General features: G+C 52.1%; 1 protein-coding gene across 1 annotated transcript in view; it reads right to left on the bottom strand.

Annotated features, from left to right (window-relative positions):
* Positions 1 to 17,899, bottom strand: part of LOC147673622 (cocaine- and amphetamine-regulated transcript protein-like) — a 52,338-nt gene extending 34,439 nt beyond the window's left edge. The window contains exons 1-2 of the mRNA XM_086946385.1: positions 17,518 to 17,899; positions 10,493 to 10,659 (exon numbers count right to left, since the gene is read on the bottom strand). Of these exons, the coding sequence (XP_086802511.1) occupies positions 10,493 to 10,659; positions 17,518 to 17,524 (174 nt within the window). The 5' untranslated portion in view covers positions 17,525 to 17,899. The remainder of the gene's footprint in view (positions 1 to 10,492; positions 10,660 to 17,517) is intronic.
* Positions 17,900 to 19,006: the final 1,107 nt, after the last annotated feature.

Consider the following 19,006-nt stretch of genomic DNA (forward strand, 5'->3'; position numbering starts at 1 on the left):
GAGTATTCTGTTTTATTCAGAGACTCTGTCCCTCACCACCCCTTGTTGTAAATATGTTGTAGCACGTAAGTCTGATGCGTATACGTATGCACGTATCGCAACAGTTCTCTCGGGCCAAACCATGCTCACAGATTATGCAGGGGGCACGTAAAACTGACACAAAAGTTAACTTTCCCAACTCGTGTGCGCGGCGCCCCTGGTACCTCATAGCGGTGCACTGGAATGCTGCGGCTGACAGTTTGGGAACCACGGATGTAGGCCATAGTGAGAGACTCTAAATTTTCAGCTATAGAAAATGGGCCGTGTGGACGTTATCCTGGTGCCCCATGCGGGCGTTCCAGAGTCTGAGTGAAGAATGTGGAGACCTTTAGACAATCAGCACTGAGAAGGGGGCAAAAGAGCAAAGAAAGTGCAGGGGCCATAAAGTGGGCGCCAGACTGAACCTTCCCGAAATGTTAAAAAAATGATTTTAAATAACATTGTGCAAAGCGTGTGCCGGAAGCGTGGCAGCCGTAAAAAAGGACGTTGTGTTGAGCTTCCCTAAAAGTTTAAATAAATAGAAATAACATGGAGCGAAGCTTGTGCATACATTTAAAGAACATTGCCTCCATGTAGTGTGTGTCACGAGTGAAGGGCTCTATTACATGTAAGCGCAGCGGCGGTGTGAATCGGGAGCCACACTAAGTGGGAGGTGCTGCGCTGAATGTAAATAAAACGAGACAATGGTGCCAGCCAGGAGGGGCACTGCCATGCCAGCAGCAGGGTGACGCTGACGAGCACGTGCACATCTTCTGTCCGTCCGCGTGCACACTTTGGAATCCGTATCGATTCCAAAAGGCTCTTACATGGCGTTAGCAGCGCTCATGTGTGCTCCTAACGCCAGGCGAGACCTAAAAAGGAGAGGGAGAATTCTGTAACAAGGAACTAAAACTATAACTCTCTGAGAGACCTCAACTGGAGGACGCCACGAGCCTTGTGATGTTTGTGAACCGGTGCAGGTAGTGTCCAGGCCCTATTGTTGTGTCCCATCACTGCCTTCTGATGTACCCTCTCTGAGCTCTGTTGAGCGTCCTTCCTTCTTTCCAACCTTATATGTCATCTTCCGCCTACTTTGCCTGTGAGCCCATCACCCATCTCCCAGGCGCGTTTGTTTCCTGTCTCCGTGTGTAGCCTCCTCAGGGTCTAGAACACAGAGGAGCACCAACCTCCCCCCCCCCCTTTGTGTGTCCTGTTGGGAGGCCCATGCATGGGGAGGTATTCCATAATAGGGAAGCTGCTTTAAGTGGGCTGGGTCTGTCCGGGTCTGAACACCAGCAGTTATTTTCAGGGGGCCTCGAAACGGGTCTCTATTGGGCTCTATTTCCGAGCCTCGCAAAGGTAGTCCGTTTTCTTTTTTTTTCTTGGACTGCAGTGAGAGCTTGCACATCGATGTGCTCATGCTCATTTTGTTCACTACTGAGTAGTAAAGGTAAAGGCATGACGTTATGCCAGGTGAGCTGCATTGTAGGAGGAAGGGAAATCCTTTAACCCCTTCGCTGCTGGGGAGGGGGGGGGGCGGCGCCACGGTGCTCGTGACGAGTCCAGCTCGTCATGAGGCACAGTGGAGCTGTGCCCATGACAAGCTGGGCTCATAACGACTCCGCCAACTGATTGATTCTCCCGCAGAGGCGGGGAATCAATTACGCGTGGGAGTGCCACGGCCGTTATGACAAGCTCAGCTCGTAATGAGCACAGCTCCACTGTGCCTCATGACGAGCTGGGCTCGTCATAAGCATGGAAGGGGAGAGACATTTTCTCTCTGGATTTCCCTTCTCTTTTTGCAGTTAGCAACAGCCATTGACAAAGCCAATAGTCCTGACTTGCTGTAGGTATGATGTTACTTGTATTATATATCTTGATGCCATGACAGAGACAGCAAAATACAAGTCTGGCGGCACACTATGGTAATTACAGATTTTTGACTTACGTGGTTTTAAGCCACGCCCTTAATTACACAGGCCACGCCCCTTCGAGAGACCCCCCCCCTACCCCCAGTTTTTTTTTATCCCACTTAAAGCCCTGGGAAAGGGGTCTTTCCACTGCTGGGATCATCTGGATGGCTCCTCAAAGTTGTATGGCATGGCTTTGGTCGTGTGCGGCGTAGGGTTGGCCTTCGGCTCCCATGAATCCCATTTGCAATGGGCAAAACATATATATTAAAGTGAGGGGGATGTCAAGCTCCCCTCCCTGAGCCTTAATGGGCCCCAAGGACCCCATCCCCTGGGGGCCAGCTCCAATTAAAGGGGGAGGAGGCAGAGTGACCCCCATGTCCAAGCCTTAAAGGCCCAGGGGACTTCATCACCCGGAGCCAAATTCAATCAAACAGGGAAGGGGGGGATCATGCGATCTCCTTTCTGAGCCTTCTTGGGCCCTGGGAACCCATTCCTCAGGTCCAAAATGTAAGGAGAGGTGGGCTTGAGCCTCCCCAAGCCTTAATAGACCCCGGGCCCCCATCCCCCGGGACCAAACACAATAAAAAAGGCCCTGCTCTCTCTCTAGGCTGTGACCAGGGCACTGCACTGCAAGAGGCTCTCCCACATTAGGCTGTGGCCAGGGCACTGCACTGCAAGATGCTCTCACACACATGCGGCCCTGACCAGGGCACTGCACTGCAAGATGCTCTCCCACATTAGACTGTGACCAGGGCACTGCACTGCAAGATGCTCTCCCACATTAGGCTGTGACCATGGCACTGCACTGCAAGATGCTCTCCCACATTAGGCTGTGACCAGGGCACTGCACTGCAAAATGCTCTCCCACATTAGGCTGTGACCAGGGCACTGCACTGCAAGATGCTCTCCCACATTAGACTGTGTCCAGGGCGCTGCACTGCAAGATGCTCTCCCACATTAGGCTGTGACCAGGGCACTGCACTGCAAGAGGCTCTCCCACATTAGTCTGTGACCAGGGCACTGCACTGCAAGATGCTCTCCCACACGTGGCCCTGACCAGGGTCTGCACTGCAAGATGCTCTCCCACACATGAGGCCCTGACCAGGGCACTGCAAGGTGCTCTCCCACATTAGGCTGTGGCCTGGGCACTGCACTGCAAGGTGCTCTCCCACATTAGGCTGTGGCTAGTGCACTGCACTGCAAGGTGCTCTCCCACATTAGGCCCTGACCAGAGCACTGCACTGCAAGATGCTCTCACACACATGAGGCCCTGACCAGGGCACTACACTGCAAGATGCTCTTCCACATTAGGCTGTGACCAGGGCACGGCACTGCAAGATGCTCTCACACACATGAGGCCCTGACCAGGGCACTGCACTGCAAGATGTTCTCCCACATTAGACTGGCACCAGGGTACTGCACTACAAGATGCTCTCCAACATTAGGCTGCGGCCAGGGCACTGCACTGCAAGATGCTCTCCCACATTAGGATGTGGCCAGGGCACTGCACTGCAAGGTGCTCTCCCACATTAGGCTGTGGCCAGGGCACTGCACTGCAAGATGCTCCCACACACATGAGGCCCTGACCAGAGCATTGCACTGCAAGGTGCTCACCCACATTAGGCTGTGACCAGGGCACTGCACTGCAAGGTGCTCTCCCACATTAGGCTGTAGTCAGGGCACTGCATTGCAAGATGCTCTCACACACATGAGGCCCTGACAAGGGCACTGCACTGCAATTTGCTCTCCCACATTAGACTGTGACCAGGACACTGCACTGCAAGATGCTCTCCCGCATTAGGCTATTGCCAGGGCACTGCACTGCAAGATGCTCTCCCACATTAAACTGTGACCAGGGCACTGCACTGCAAGATGCTCTCCCACATTAGGCTGTGGCCAGGGCACTGCACTGTAAGGTGCTCTCCCACATTAGGCTGTGCCCAGGGCACTGCACTGCAAGATGCTCTCCCAAGCATAAGGCCCTGACCAGGGCACTGCAAGGTGCTCTCCCACATTAGGCTGTGGTCAGGGCACTGCACTGCAAGGTGCTCGCCCACATTAGGCTGTGGCTAGTGCACTGCACTGCAAGGTGCTCTCCAACATTAGGCCCTGACTAGAGCACTGCACTGCAAGATGCTCTTCCACATTAGGCTGTGACCAGGGCACTGCACTGCAAGATGCTCTCACACACATGAGGCCCTGACCAGGGCACTGCACGGCAAGATGTTCTCCCACATTAGACTGTGACCAGGGCACTGCACTACAAGATGCTCTCCCACATTAGGCAGTGGCCAGGGCACTGCACTGCAAGATGCTCTCCCACATTAGGCTGTGGCCAGGGCACTGCACTGCAAGATGCTCTCACACACATGAGGCCCTGACCAGAGCATTGCACTGCAAGGTGCTCTCCCACAATAGGCTGTGACCAGGGCACTGCACTGCAAGGTGCTCTCCCACATTAGGCTGTAGTCAGGGCACTGCGCTGCAAGATGCTCTCACACACATGAGGCCCTGACTAGGGCACTGCACTGCAATGTGCTCTCCCACATTAGACTGTGACCAGGACACTGCACTGCAAGATGCTCTCCCACATTAGGCTGTTGCCAGGGCACTGCACTGCAAGATGCTCTCCCACATTAGGCTGTGACCATGGCACTGCACTGCAAGATGCTCTCCCACATTAGGCTGTGGCCAGGGCACTGCACTGCAAGGTGCTCTCCCACATTAGGCTGTGGCCAGGGCACTGCACTGCAAGGTGCTCTCCCACATTAGGCTGTGACCAGGGCACTGCACTGCAAGATGCTCTCCCACATTAGGCTGTGGCCAGGACACTGCACTGTAAGATGCTCTCCCACATTAGGCTGTGGCAAGGGCACTGCACTGTAAGATGCTCTCCCACATTAGGCTGTGACCAGGGCACTGCACTGCAAGATGCTCTCCCACATTAGGCTGTGGCCAGGACACTGCACTGTAAGATGCTCTCCCACATTAGGCTGTGACCAGGGCACTGCACTGCAAGATGCTCTCCCACATTAGGCTGTGGCAAGGGCACTGCACTGTAAGGTGCTCTCCCACAGTAGGCTGTGGCCAGGGCACTGCACTGCAGGGTGCTCTCCCACATTAGGCTGTGGCCAGGGCACTGCACTGCAAGATGCTCTCACATACATGAGGTCCTGACCAGAGCACTGCACTGCAAGGTGTTCTCCCACATTAGGCTGTGACCAGGGCACTGCAAGATGTTCTCCCACATTAGGCTGTGGCCAGGGCACTGCACTGTAAGATGCTCTCCCACATTAGGCTATGACCAGGGCACTGCACTGCAAGATGCTCTCCCACATTAGGCTGTGGCCAGGGCACTGCACTGTAAGATGCTCTCCCACATTAGGCTGTGACCAGGACACTGCACTGCAAGATGCTCTTCCACATTAGGCTGTGACCAGGGCACTGCACTGCAAGGTGCTTGCACACACATGAGGCCCTGACCAGGGCACTGCACTGCAAGTTGCTCTCCCACATTAGACTGTGACCAGGACACTGCACTGTAAGATGCTCTCCCACATTAGGCTGTGGTCAGGGCACTGCACTGTAAGACACTCTCCCACATTAGGCTGTGACCAGGGCACTGCACTGCAAGATACTCTCACAACCATGAGGCCCTGACAAGAGCACTGCACAGGTGCTCAGGCTGTGACCAGGGCACTGCACTGCAAGGTGCTCTCCCACATTAGGCTGTAGTCAGGGCAATGCGCTGCATGATGCTCTCACACACATGAGGCCCTACCCAGGGCACTGCACTGCAAGGTGCTCTGCACATTAGACTGTGACCAGGACACTGCACTGCAAGATGCTCTCACACACATGAGGCCCTGACCAGGGCACTGCACTGCAAGGTGCTCTCTCACATTAGACTGTGACCAGGACACTGCACTGCAAGATGCTCGCACACACATGAGGCCCTGACCAGGGCACTGCACTGTAAGTTGCTTTCCCACATTAGACTGTGACCAGGACACTGCACTGTAAGACGCTCTCCCACATTAGGCTGTGACCAGGGCACTGCACTGCAAGATGCTCTCCCACATTAGGCTGTGGCCAGGGCACTGCACTGCAAGATGCTCTCCCACATTAGACTGTGACCAGGGCACTGCACTGCAAGGTACTCTCGCACACGAGGCCATGACTAGGGCACTGCACTGCAAGATTCTCTCACACATGATGTCCTGACCAGGGCACTGCACTGCGGGGTGCTATCACACAAGAGGCCCTGGGCACTGCACTTCTTTTCAACACACATGAGGCACTGACCGGGGGCACTGCACTGCAAGATGCTCTCACGAGCACGAGGCCCTGACTAGGGCAGTACACGGTGCTCTAACACACGAGACTGACTGCACTGCAAGGCCCTGGCGGTGCGTGCGTGCTAGCACCTCCAGAGCCCTTGGCCCCGCACCGCCGGCCCCTCTCCTAACGCAGCCGGCGTTAAATCCCGCGGAGTGAGACGTCCCCGCACAGAGCCCGTCACTGTGATGGCTTCGAAGGCGGGGTGCAGCAGGCTGCGCAGTGGCCCGCGTTAATAACGCGTCCCCTGCAATCGCCGCCCGGATGTACGCGCCTCCGAAGCGCCCTGGGTGCGGGCGGCTCCGCGCATCGATTCCTCTCCTGGGGCCTTATTTATGAAGGCCTTGCGCCACCGGTGCGTCACTTTTTCCCATGTTAAAAGTGACGCACCGGCGGCGCAAGACCTTCATAAATAAGGTCCCTGGAGTTAATTGACGTCTGAAAGAGGGATATCATACAGCCGTATTGATCATCAAGTTAATAAATCCAAAAGGCAGCTCAGGAGATCAGCGCGCCTGCTGCAGACATGTGCGTGCGTCTAATTCTGTTAGGGTTCGTTGGATGAGACGGTGCAATCACCACAGACACACCTAGGAGAGCCCCCCTAGTTACCGATACCGGGGTAAGTTCGATCCGGGGAGTTTAAGGGGGTGTTACAATTGAGACACCGAGGATCTCCGTCCCAGAGGTGCGCGAGCTACCGGAAGCTCTAGCCAGAAGCCTGGCTCTGGCTCGGCTCGCGGTCTTGTTGGAAACTCAAGCCCATACTCCCTGTGGATTCAGCCTACAATGCTTTGCTCTATCCAGGATGTGGCACAGAGGCTTAACTTCTGGGGGGATTTTGGGGGTGTTACACTTAACACTCCTCAACAAATGCATTTTCTGACACACACCCCTAATAAATGCATATTCTGATACATATTTGGGCACAGGTGCTTTCAGTCAGGTATGGTGAGGTGTCGCCAGACGTACCCACACTTTCTTACTCTCTGTTTTGAAAGTCCTCAAAAAGGTTAGTTATTCAAAATATTGCCTTTTCTGTCACTTTGTACTCCCACCAATCCACATCCTGTCCCTTTTCACTGTATGCTAGGCCCATTGTATACACCGTGCTAGTCATATAATATATTTAAACATTATATGCCAGGACGATTACTGGAAAATATGAAGCCCCCCTCCCCCATTCTTACTGACCAAGCTATGTCCATGATGTGCCCTTACGCCCAGAGTTGTCGACCTTGAAACTTGGGAACCAAGTTCGAGTCTTCGTGTTGGTTCAATATTGTTTGATTCCTATTCAGTGGCTGATTTGTACAGAGTGAAACCAGAAAACCTTGATAAATCATGAGTTTCTTTCTTAAATTGTGTGATGTTAGGCAAATGCTCATGTTTAAAATGTTTGATAAGTACATCTCAGTTTAGAGGTATTAATGTGACATATTATTGTCCAAGCTTCCCCATGTTAAAGAAATACACTTTTTTGAATTTTGAAGAGACTTTATCATATGTTCTGTGATGTTTGTGGCATGCTTTACATAGCAAATGTTTTACTGGCTGGGCTTGTGCACGGGCTCTCAGAGCCAAGCCAGACACATGGCTCAGTTCCAACTTGGCTACCCGAGTTAATTTATTGGCTCGCCCTCCTCTGCTCTGTACAAATGAGGAGTTTAAAGTGGATGCATACAGTGCTTCAATTGTAAAAGAATGTCGGGGTGCAGTGCAATTGTATGTTGTGTGCTGAATACCAAGGCGTAAAGAACTTAACAAGTCCCAGTAGTCAACTCTTGAAGAGCCTTTTTGTATATCACCCTCATAACTCAAAATACCAACAGAATAGAAAAGTGTACCATTTAAAACATACAATGAAAACAAAGAAATTTCTCACTAAATGAAAAAAACGTATGTTTGTTTGTTAAAAAAATGTTGCACAATTTATTACAAATCAATAAAATCAGTAATTAATGACATCAATACAGTGCCATACAATTAAAAACGTTTTCATATTAAAAAGAGGTGCCTATACCAATATGTAACAAATAAAAACTTATAGGGTTCACAATTAACAGGATAATCAGAACCACACAATTCAGAGTTGTCAAGGTTGTCGACGCAGCGTTTCGGTGTATTGCGATATCACCTTCCTCAGGACAAACAATTCTGCAGATGTTTAATTATGCCTTGCGTTTCAATTGGAGGTGTGTACGTTCATATCGTAGAACAAGTAATAGATGCTCTGGTCTATCAAGGCAAAATATAAAATTCATTTCTGTGCATTTCAGGAACTTAATGATGAGGAAAGTGCCGGAGGGGGGCTACCGTTTATAAAGAGTATCTCCTATGGGCAGGGATGAATGGCCCTCGCAACAGCGTGACTGGATTCTTTTTTCTTCTACCAGTGTTAGAATACTGTGTTTACGGTGATTCTTCCAATTTCACCTGAAAGTTTGTATTCAGCCTCCCTGCACCCCTCTCGGCACCTCGCAATCTTGATTCAATCGGCGTTTGGGCAAAGTGAGATTCTAATGCAATTTAGGAGGAAGTTAAAAACCTGGTTGTTCCTGAGGGAGGAGTAACATGCAGATCTACTGTTACTGACCCACTTTTGACAGCCTCTCCTCTTTGTCTTTGTCTGTCTTGTCTTGGGTTTGACCGTCTTCAAATACTATGACAACAAGGTAACTCTTGGGTGACAGCGCGATATACAAGTTAAGCTTACATTACATTACATTACCTGGCCCCACCACTCTACCACTCTTACCTTCTGCGGCTGCGGCTGCTGACATCTTTACAGAGAGTCTAAAAAATTCCTCATCTCACTAATACAAAAGACAACTGACCCTGCAACGCCATCAAACTCTGTCTCCTACTCCACCCCGTGGACCTACAGGGGCCACATCCCTTCCCTGTCTCATCTTTAAGCCTCATTTTACCTCAGAGTACTTATCTTCCCTCCATTTAGCCTCCTTCCTCCTGTTATCCCCCATTGTACCTGACCCTCCCAGCATCTCAGCCCCTTCTGCCATTAGCCCCTACCCAGGGGCATCATTAAGCCCCCCTTTTAGCAGCTTCAGCTGGGTGGAGGGGTTGCCACTGGGCAGTGTGTAACAAAAACACAAGTTGTTCTGGGTCCTTTCACTTTGATTGGAGACGCTGGTCGTCAAACACATCAAACATAGCAACACAAGGGAATCGTATGTTGGAGGAGTGTGGCCACAAGTGAAAGGAGGATGGAAGAATGGATGGATGGATGGATGGATGGATGGATGGATGGATGGATGACCACATTTATTGAGTATTCAGATATAAACGGTGACGGTCCCATTTGCCTACATTGTTTAACTTCCCATGGGAAAGCAACTAAACGAATGCCGGGTTTGCTCATCTCACCTGTTCATTTAGAGCCATTTGGAATACGGTACAAAGTGGGGGTTGCTTTATGTTTCTACCCCAGTGAAATTCCCTCTTTTGAGCTGGCCTCTCTCTCCAGGAACCAAACCCAGCACCCTCTAACAATGAAAGCTGACAATTCCACACTCTAATCTTATGTCCACCACAAGCCGAAATGTAGAGCGCCCCGGTCACCCCGTTGGTACATACAGCATGGCATATCAACCTTACAAGGTCCAACCCCCTGTGTGAAAGAGGCCCTGTCCAGAACTGTGAATACTGTAACTCTACCCTTCCAGCCAATCAAAAATCAACAGCCAATACTAGGAAGGGGGAGAAACAAAAAGCAACTCCATGGAAAGGAAAAGGCTGAAATTGGAAAGTATCCTTAAGCACATCTCCAAAAAAAAATGTATCCTAAGTCCCCAAGGGTCCCCAAACACCCCAGAGGTGGTATTCTTCAGACTTTACCATTCGCCTCACTCTTTCATTGAGTACCTTTGAATTGGGTACTTTTAACAAGGTCTAATATCTAGGTAAGAGAAACTTGGCAATATCATCATAAAACTTTATTTGTTTTTTCGATGAACCATAAAAGTCACACATACACAAAAAAATGCAAGTCATGTAAAACGCATGAATGCATGAGGAACATAAAACCAACCATGGACAGCGAAACCAGGTGCAACTCATGAGTAAAATAAACTTGGCAATTCGGTCCTAAGAACATGAATTAATTTACATTCAACTTATTGCCGGGTGTTTAGTTTCCGGGCGAGTCAAAACTACTTAACCCTTCAGTGAGGGAAGAAAGGAACAAAATGGCGGACACTCACCAGCTCCTTCTCGTAGGCCCTGGGGCTCTGCTTGAATAACTCGGCCTTCCATGGTCTCGGGTCGGCCTCTGCTCCATGCTGGGCTACAATGACGACCATGAGAATGAAGAGGGCAGGAGTGAGGCTGCCGGCGGCCATGATGGGTGAGGCAAGGTGGTGTTGATGTCCTAAGGCAGAGCGAGGGATAGAGAGAGAGAGAGAGAGAGAGCTTGGCACAAGGAGAGAAGACAAGTACACTGCACTGTCCCTTAGGAAAGGGAGAGTGGGCCTGCGGTTGTCTACGATGAGAAAACCTAAAAGGAGAAAGAGGCTGGTACAGCCGCTGAATTGCAGCTTGGCAACGCTGTCTCTTTCTTTGCTCTAAAAGGGGGCTGTGCTTATTCACTGGTGCTGTATCTGACCCATAGGGAGAGAGAAGATAGTGACCTGTCTGTGAACCTAGGGTGAGCAGATACCAATGCTGTCTGAGCCCTAGGGTGAGAAGTCACTAGTCCTGTCTCTGAACCTAGGGCGAGCAGATGCCGATGCTGTCTGAGCCCTGGGGTGAGAAGATACTGGTCCTAGCTCTAAACCCAGGGCGAGCAGATGCCGATGCTCTCTGAGCCCTAGGATGAGAAGACATTAGTCCTGTCTCTGAACCTAGGACAAGCAGATGCCGATGTTGTCTGCGCCCTAAGGTGAGAAGACGCTGGTCCTGTCTGTGAACCTAGGGCAAGCAGATATCGTTGTGGTCGGAGCCCTAGGTTGAGAAGACGCTGCTCCTGGCTCTGAACCTAGGGCAAGCAGATGCCGATGCTCTCTGAGCCCTAGGGTGAGAAGACACTAGTCCTGTCTCTGAACCTAGGGCAAGCAGATGCCGATGCTGTCCGAGCCCTAGGGTGAGAAGACACTAGTCCTGTGTCTGAACCTAGGGCAACCAGATGCCCATGCTGTCTGAGCCTTCGGGTGAGAAGACGCTGGTCCTGTCTGTGAACCTAGGGCGAGCAGATATCGATGAGGTCTGAGCCCTAGGGTGAGAAGATGCTGGTCCTATCTAAACCTAGGGCGAGCAGATGCCGATGCTGTCCGAGCCCTAGGGTGAGAAATTGCTGGTCCTGTCTCTAAACCTAGGGCGAGCAGATGCCGATGCTGTCTGAGCCCTGGGGTGAGAAGACACTAGTCCTGTGTCTGAACCTAGGGCAAGCAGATGCCGATGCTGTCTGAGACCTAGGGTGAGAAGACGCTGGTCCTGTCTCTTAACCTAGGGCGAGCAGATGCTGATGCTGTCTGAGCCCTAGGGTGAGAAGACACTAGTCCTGTCTCTGAACCTAGGGCAAGCAGATGCCGATGCTGTCCGAGCCCTAGGTTGAGAAGATGCTGGTCCTGTCTCTAATCCTAGGGCGAGCAGATGTTGATGTGGTCTGAGCCCTAGGGTGAGAAGACGCTGGTGCTGTCTGTGAACCTAGGGCGAGCAGATGCCAATGCTGTCCGAGCCCTAGGGTGAGAAGATGCTGGTCCTGTCTCTAAACCTAGGGCGAGCAGATGCCGATGCTGTCCAAGCCCTAGGGTGAGAAGACACTAATCCTGTCTCTGAACCTAGGGCAAGCAGATATCGATGTGGTCTGAGCCCTAGGGTGAGAAGATGCTGGTCCTGTCTCTAAACCTAGGGCGAGCAGATGTCGATGCTATCTGAGCCCGAGGGTGAGAAGACGCTGGTCCTGTTTGGGAACCTAGGGCGAGCAGATGCCGATGCTGTCTGAGCCCTAGGGTGAGAAGATGCTGGTCCTGTCTCTAAACCTAGGGCGAGCAGATGCCGATGCTGTCCGAGCCCTAGGGTGAGAAGACACTAATCCTGTCTCTGAACCTAGGGCAAGCAGATATCGATGTGGTCTGAGCCCTAGGGTGAGAAGATGCTGGTCCTGTCTCTAAACCTAGGGCGAGCAGATGCCCATGCTGTCTGAGCCTTCGGGTGAGAAGACGCTGGTCCTGTCTGTGAACCTAGGGCGAGCGGATATCGATGAGGTCTGAGCCCTAGGGTGAGAAGATGCTGGTCCTATCTAAACCTAGGGCGAGCAGATGCCGATGCTGTCCGAGCCCTAGGGTGAGAAATTGCTGGTCCTGTCTCTAAACCTAGGGCGAGCAGATGCCGATGCTGTCTGAGCCCTGGGGTGAGAAGACACTAGTCCTGTGTCTGAACCTAGGGCAAGCATATGCCGATGCTGTCTGAGACCTAGGGTGAGAAGACGCTGGTCCTGTCTCTTAACCTAGGGCGAGCAGATGCTGATGCTGTCTGAGCCCTAGGGTGAGAAGACACTAGTCCTGTCTCTGAACCTAGGGCAAGCAGATGCCGATGCTGTCCGAGCCCTAGGTTGAGAAGATGCTGGTCCTGTCTCTAAACCTAGGGCGAGCAGATGTTGATGTGGTCTGAGCCCTAGGGTGAGAAGACGCTGGTGCTGTCTGTGAACCTAGGGCGAGCAGATGCCAATGCTGTCCGAGCCCTAGGGTGAGAAGATGCTGGTCCTGTCTCTAAACCTAGGGCGAGCAGATGCCGATGCTGTCCAAGCCCTAGGGTGAGAAGACACTAATCCTGTCTCTGAACCTAGGGCAAGCAGATATCGATGTGGTCTGAGCCCTAGGGTGAGAAGATGCTGGTCCTGTCTCTAAACCTAGGGCGAGCAGATGCCGATGCTGTCCAAGCCCTAGGGTGAGAAGACACTAATCCTGTCTCTGAATCTAGGGCAAGCAGATATCGATGTGGTCTGAGCCCTAGGGTGAGAAGACGCTGGTCCTGTCTCTAAACCTAGGGCGAGCAGATGTCGATGCTATCTGAGCCCGAGGGTGAGAAGACGCTGGTCCTGTTTGGGAACCTAGGGCGAGCAGATGCTGATGCTGTCTGAGCCCTAGGGTGAGAAGATGCTGGTCCTGTCTCTAAACCCAGGGCGAGCAGATGCCGATGCTCTCTGAGCCCTAGGATGAGAAGACATTAGTCCTGTCTCTGAACCTAGGACAAGCAGATGCCGATGTTGTCTGCGCCCTAAGGTGAGAAGACGCTGGTCCTGTCTGTGAACCTAGGGCAAGCAGATATCGTTGTGGTCGGAGCCCTAGGTTGAGAAGACGCTGCTCCTGGCTCTGAACCTAGGGCAAGCAGATGCCGATGCTCTCTGAGCCCTAGGGTGAGAAATTGCTGGTCCTGTCTGTGAACCTAGGGCAAGCAGATATCGATGTGGTCTGAGCCCGAGGGTGAGAAGACGCTGGTCCTGTTTGGGAACCTAGGGCGAGCAGATGTCGATGCTGTCTGAGCCTTCGGGTGAGAAGACGCTGGTCCTGTCTGTGAACCTAGGGCGAGCAGATATCGATGAGGTCTGAGCCCTAGGGTGAGAAGATGCTGGTCCTATCTAAACCTAGGGCGAGCAGATGCCGATGCTGTCCGAGCCCTAGGGTGAGAAATTGCTGGTCCTGTCTCTAAACCTAGGGCGAGCAGATGCCGATGCTGTCTGAGCCCTGGGGTGAGAAGACACTAGTCCTGTGTCTGAACCTAGGGCAAGCAGATGCCGATGCTGTCTGAGACCTAGGGTGAGAAGACGCTGGTCCTGTCTCTTAACCTAGGGCGAGCAGATGCTGATGCTGTCTGAGCCCTAGGGTGAGAAGACACTAGTCCTGTCTCTGAACCTAGGGCGAGCAGATGCCAATGCTGTCCGAGCCCTAGGTTGAGAAGATGCTGGTCCTGTCTCTAAACCTAGGGCGAGCAGATGTCGATGCTATCTGAGCCCGAGGGTGAGAAGACACTAGTCCTGTGTCTGAACCTAGGGCGAGCAGATGTCGATGCTATCTGAGCCCGAGGGTGAGAAGACACTAGTCCTGTGTCTGAACCTAGGGCAAGCAGATGCCGATGCTGTCTGAGACCTAGGGTGAGAAGACGCTGGTCCTGTCTCTTAACCTAGGGCGAGCAGATGCCGATGCTGTCCAAGCCCTAGGGTGAGAAGACACTAATCCTGTCTCTGAACCAAGGGCAAGCAGATATCGATGTGGTCTGAGCCCTAGGGTGAGAAGATGCTGGTCCTGTCTCTAAACCTAGGGCGAGCAGATGTCGATGCTATCTGAGCCCGAGGGTGAGAAGACGCTGGTCCTGTTTGGGAACCTAGGGCGAGCAGATGTCGATGCTATCTGAGCCCGAGGGTGAGAAGACTCTGGTCCTGTTTGGGAACCTAGGGCGAGCAGATGTCGATGCTATCTGAGCCCGAGGGTGAGAAGACGCTGGTCCTGTGTGTGAACCTAGGGCGAGCAGATGCAGATGCTGTCCGAGCCTTAGGGTGAGAAGATACTGGTCCTGTCTCTAAACCTAGGGGGAGCAGATACTGATGTGGTCTGAGCCCTAGGGTGGGAAGACGGTGGTCCTGTCTCTGAACCTAGGGCAAGCAGATGCGGATGCTGTCTGAGCCCTAGGGTGAGAAGACACTAGTCCTGTCTCTGAACCTAGGGCAAGCAGATGCGGATGCTGTCTGAGCCGTAGGGTGAGAAGACGCTGGTCCTGTCTGTGAACCTAGGGCGAGCAGATATCAATGTGGTCCGAGCCCTAGGGTGAGAAGACCCTGGTCTTGTCTGTAAACCTAGGGCAAGCAGATACCGATGCTGCCTGAGCCCTAGGGTGAGAAGACGCTGGTCCTGTCTTTGATCCATAGGTAGAGACGATACTGGGGATGTCTCAGCGCCCTAGGGAGAGAAGATTCTGCTGCTGTCTCTGAGCCACAGAGAGAGAGAGGGGGCATCGGGGTGTCTCTGAACCCTCCGATACAGGGGCTGTCTATTAACCCTAGCGAGACAGAAGTCTGGTACTGTCTGAACACTAGGGGGCGGCAGACTGGTGCTGTCCTTGAACCTTCTGGGAGAAGACACCGCTTCCGGTTCAACCTTAGGGGAGAAGAGAGAAGTTCTGCCCCTGAGCCGTAGGAAAGACACTAACATTGACCCTGAGCCACAGGGGCGGAGAGATGGAAGCTGAGCCTGAGCTCACTATTAGACACTAAGGCTGACCTTGAACCCCAGAGTGGGGGGGGGGGGCTGCCCTGTGCCTTAAGCAGAGCTAGAGAGGAGACCGTGATGTCCGGTGTGGCACAACACGGCACAAGTGAGGCGGACGCATGGAGGAGCAGACAGACACCTCTGGGTCCTGCTCAAAGAGGAAGAACCCCCAGAGCTGCCCTAGGAAGCAGATATCTCCAGGACTGCTGGAGAGGCAGGAACTCATTCAAGAGCCTGGAAAACCACTACGAGGCGCTCAATGCCGCAGGAACCACAGAGGAGCTACTTGGAGAAGTGGGCACCCACAAGAAGGAATTGAAGATGAAGGAACTCTGGGTTGGTCCCTAGAGCCTCGGACAAATCCTGGAACAACTTGGAAATGCGGGAACCTTTGGAGGTCAGACACCCCCAGGAACTGCTTGGAGATGCAGGAACTCCATCAAGAGACTGGAAAATGCAGAGCTCCTACGAAGTGCTTAATGTCGCAGGAACTACTTGGAGAAGTAGCACCTCTAAGAAGTTATTGAAGATGAAGGAACCCTGGGGGGGAGGGGGTCCCTAGAGCCTCGGACAAATCCTGGAACAACTTGGAAATGCAGGAACCTTTGGAGATCAGACACCTCCAGGAACTGCTTGGAGATGCAGGGACCATTGAGAGATGCTTGGTGAAGCCGACAACTCTTGGAACTGCTGGGAAATATAGAACCCTGTGGGGAGCTGCTTGGAGAAGCAGACTCCTCCAGGAAACGTTGGGAGATGCAGGCACCTTTGGAGAGCAGACACCTCCAGGAACTGCTCGGAGATGCAGGAACCTTTAGATTGCAGACATCTCCAAGAATTGCTTGGAGATGTAGGAACCATTGGGAGCTGCGTGGAGAAACAGACACCCCTTGAAACTACTGGGAGATACCGGAACCTGTGGATAGCTGCTTGGAGAAACAGACACCCCTTGGAACTGCTGTGAGATACAGGAACCTATGGATAGCTGCTTGGAGAAACAGACAACACTTGGAACTGCTGGGAGATATAGGAACCTATGGATAGCTGCTTGGAGAAACAGACACCCCTTGGAACTGCTGGAAGATACAGGAACCTATGGATAGCTGCTTGGAGAAACAGACACCACTTGGAACTGCTGGGAGATATAGGAACCTATGGATAGCTGCTTGGAGAAACAGACACCACTTGGAACTGCTGGCAGATAGAGGAACCTATGGATAGCTGCTTGGAGAAACAGACATAACTTGGAACTGCTGGGAGATACGGGGACCCGTGGATAGCTGCTTGGAAAAACAGAAACCACTTGGAACTGCTGGGAGATACAGGAACCTGTGGATAGCTGCTTGGAGAAACAGACATCACTTTGAACTGCTGGGAGATACAGTAACTTGTGAATAGCTGCTTGGAAAAATAGACACCCCTTGGGACTGCTGGGAGATACAGGAACCTATGGATAGCTGCTTGGAGAAACAGACACCACTTGGAACTGCTGGGAGATACAGGAACCTATGGATAGCTGCTTGGAGAAACAGACACCCCTTGGAACTGCTGGAAGATACAGGAAACTGTGAATAGCTGTTTGGAGAAACAGACACCCCTTGGAACTGCTGGAAGATACAGGAAACTGTGAATATCTGTTTGTAGAAACAGACACCCCTTGGAACTGCTGGAAGATACAGGAAACTGTGAATAGCTGTTTGGAGAAACAGACACCACTTTGAACTGCTGGGATATACAGTAACCTGTGAATAGCTGCTTGGAGAAACAGACACCCATTGGAACCGCTGGGAGATACAGGAACCTGTGGATTGCTGCTTGGAGAAACAGACACCCCTTGGACTACTGGGAGATACAGGAACCTGTGGATTGCTGCTTGGAGAAACAGACACCCCTTGGAACTTCTGGCTGGGAGATACAGAAACCTGTGGATTGCTGCTTGGAGAAGCAGACACTTTCGGGATCTGCTGGGAGATGCACCATACTTCCTAAGCGCTGCTAGTGACGCAGAAGACTGAGAGCTGGCTTACGTTTCATGATCCCTTTGGGGTGCTTCAAGACGCGTCAATCCCAGAGAGATGTCTCGAGGAGCAGAGTTCACCCATGACAGCTACTTCGAGATGCAACTACACCTGGAGCCCCTGTGGCTGCGGGGATGTCTGAGAGCTGCCTGGAGTCGCAGGAGGCACCAGAATGTGCTTAGAAGCGCCGGGAGCATAAAGCAATGCTTGAAGATGCAGGAACGCCTGGGAGCGAATTCCAGGTGCAAAGATCTCCGATTGCTGCTTGACAATTCTGGAGGAACTAGAAGATGCTTGGGGGTGCAGGAACCAAAAGAGATGCTTTTGAATGCAGGAACAGCAAGGAGCTAATTCGAGATGCAGGACTCTCTCAGAAGTGCTTGGAGTTGCAGGAAGCACTAGAAGATGCTTGGAGGTGCAGGAACCAAAAAAGATGCTTTTAAATGCAGGAACACCAAGGAGCTCGTTCGAGATGTAGGACCCTCTCAGAAGTGCTTGGAGTTGCAGGAAGCACTCGAAGATGCTTGGAGGTGCAGGAACCAAAAGCGATGCTTTTAAATGCAGGAACAGCAAGGAGCTAATTCAAGATTTAGGGCCCTCTCAGAAGTGCTTGCAGTTGCAGGAAGTACGAGATGACCCTTGGAGGTGCAGGAACCAAAATAGATTATTTTAAATGCAGGAACAGCAGGGGGCTAGCTCGAGATGCGAGGCGCTAAGAAGCGCTTGTGGATGCAGGGAGTGCTAGACGGTGGTTGAAGGACACCAACAAACGGTGCGGAGAAGCAGGAACCCCTCCATGAGAGGCGCAGCTATCCCTTCTCCCCTTAAAAACGCTGCCCCCCAGCTCTCCACACAGCCCCGCGCCCAGAGCAGAGCGCGCGAGAGTGACGCGCGCTGATGCCTGATTAGAAGGAGACACTTAATGTGCAAATAGCTTCCCACGCAGAACACGAACGGGAAACTCATAGGCCACAGGAAGGGGGGGGGGACTCGGGGACGTAGGTACCAGCCACCCTGCTAATGGGGGATGGCGGGGGTGAGGTTTGGAGCTCACTAATAGAATCAAAAGTTTGCTGGCAGAAGAAAAGTCTAACCCGAGAGCTGGGGGGCTTCAGAGCGTCTTTTAATGCGGTTCTGTGTAAGTGAGGTTGAAGGATGGTTTGGCCACAGACAGAACAGTCTGGGGACCGCGCAAGGCCCGGGGCGTGTTCTTTTATGGTGGGTAAAGTCGTTCTGCTGATAACTGTTCTTTTATTTCCCTTCATCGTCTAAAATAATATTTATGGGCATCCAGTGCCTGCAGTTATAAAAACAAGCACTTGCAATGCAAGAGATCTCGCATTTATGAGCGTTTGAGCTATTAGCATTGTGAATGGCAATGCTTTTTATTGATGCGTTGTTTTTAAAACAGATAAATAAAAGGCATTGTCCTTTACAATGCCAATAGCTGAAACTCTCGCAAATGCGAGACCTACAGCCTGATTCATCATAGGTAATT

The sequence above is a fragment of the Lissotriton vulgaris genome, chromosome 12, assembly GCF_964263255.1.
Source record: "Lissotriton vulgaris chromosome 12, aLisVul1.2, whole genome shotgun sequence".
NCBI classification, from domain to species: domain Eukaryota; kingdom Metazoa; phylum Chordata; class Amphibia; order Caudata; family Salamandridae; genus Lissotriton; species Lissotriton vulgaris.